Consider the following 1,179-nt stretch of genomic DNA (forward strand, 5'->3'; position numbering starts at 1 on the left):
CAGTTTTCCATAGACTACCCCTTCTGCCCGCTGCTGCCAGACCCCCTAGACCCCTCAACATATCACAGCAGCAGCAAAAGGAGCAGCAGGCGCTGCGGCAGCTGTCGCAGCAGCAGCAGCAGCAGCAGCAGCAGCAACAATGTATCTGCCCCTCAGAGTCTGCTGCTGGAAGCTCGCGGGATCTGCGCTCAGCAGCAGCAGCAGCAGCAGCAGGACCTTCTAGTACAAGCGTTGTTGCTGCTGCAGCAGGCTGACCAGCAGCAGCAGCAGCAGCAGCAGCAGCAGCAGCAGCAGCAGCAGCAGCAGCAGCAGGATTCTGAGGCGCAGCAGCTAGTGCAGCAGCTGCTGCAGCATGAGCTGCAGCAGCAGCAAGACGTGCAGCTGCTGCAGCAGATCGAAGCAGCAGCAACAGCTGAAGACACAGCAGGAGAGTGGATAGATGAGTTGCTGTCAGTTTGCTGCTGCTGCGAAGCAGCAGCAGCAGACATGCTGCTGCTGCTAGGGGCCCCAGACCCCGCACAGCAGCAGCAGCAGCAGCAGCAGCAGCAGTTGCTGCAGCAGCAGCACCCCATTCGCTCGCCTTCGATGCAGCGTTTGCTGCGGCAGGTGCAGCAGCAGCAGCAGCAGCAGCAAGAGCTGGAGGACCCGTCACAAGGCAGCAGCAACGCTGCAGCAGCAGCAGCAACTGCTGCTGCTTCACCCACCACAGCAGCAGCAGCAGCAGCTGCTGCTGCTGCTGCAGATTCATCTGAGCCGCTGCAGCAACTGCGCTCGCTTGTTTGTCGTCACAGCTTATCCAACAGCAGCAGCAGCAGCAGCAGCAGCAGGAGCAGCAGCAGCAGCAGCAGCAGAAGGCAGAGTAACAGCAGCAGCAGCAGCAGAAGGCAGAGTAGCAGCAGCAGCAGCAACAGAGGCGGCAGCAGCAGCAGCAACCGCAGGCGCAGAAGGCGCAACCCTAGCGGCCGCAGCAGCCGCACCTACAACAGCAGCAGCAGCAGCAGCAGCAAGTGGTTTTTTGCTGCTTTATGGCTGCAGCACGCCCTAGGTAGACACAACGATCTGCTGCAGCTGCTGCAGCGGCACGCGGAGCAGCAGACAGCAGCAAACCCGCAGCTGGTGCTGCTGAAGGCGCATGCACTGGTAAGCAGCAGCAGCAGCAGCAGCAGCAGCAGCAGCAGC

The 1,179-nt window shown here is 61.5% G+C and overlaps 1 protein-coding gene across 1 annotated transcript in view; it reads left to right on the forward strand.

Moving 5' to 3' along the window:
• EMH_0008400 (uncharacterized protein) overlaps nt 1-1,179 on the forward strand; it is a gene marked incomplete at both ends in the record, with an annotated part of 2,554 nt that overhangs the window by 1,039 nt on the left and 336 nt on the right. Inside the window, one exon of the mRNA XM_013498347.1 lies at nt 1-1,177. Within this exon, the coding sequence (XP_013353801.1) occupies nt 1-1,177 (1,177 nt within the window). The remainder of the gene's footprint in view (nt 1,178-1,179) is intronic.

This window comes from Eimeria mitis, genomic scaffold (assembly GCF_000499745.2).
Source record: "Eimeria mitis Houghton genomic scaffold, Emh_scaff336, whole genome shotgun sequence".
Taxonomy (NCBI): Eukaryota; Apicomplexa; class Conoidasida; order Eucoccidiorida; family Eimeriidae; genus Eimeria; species Eimeria mitis.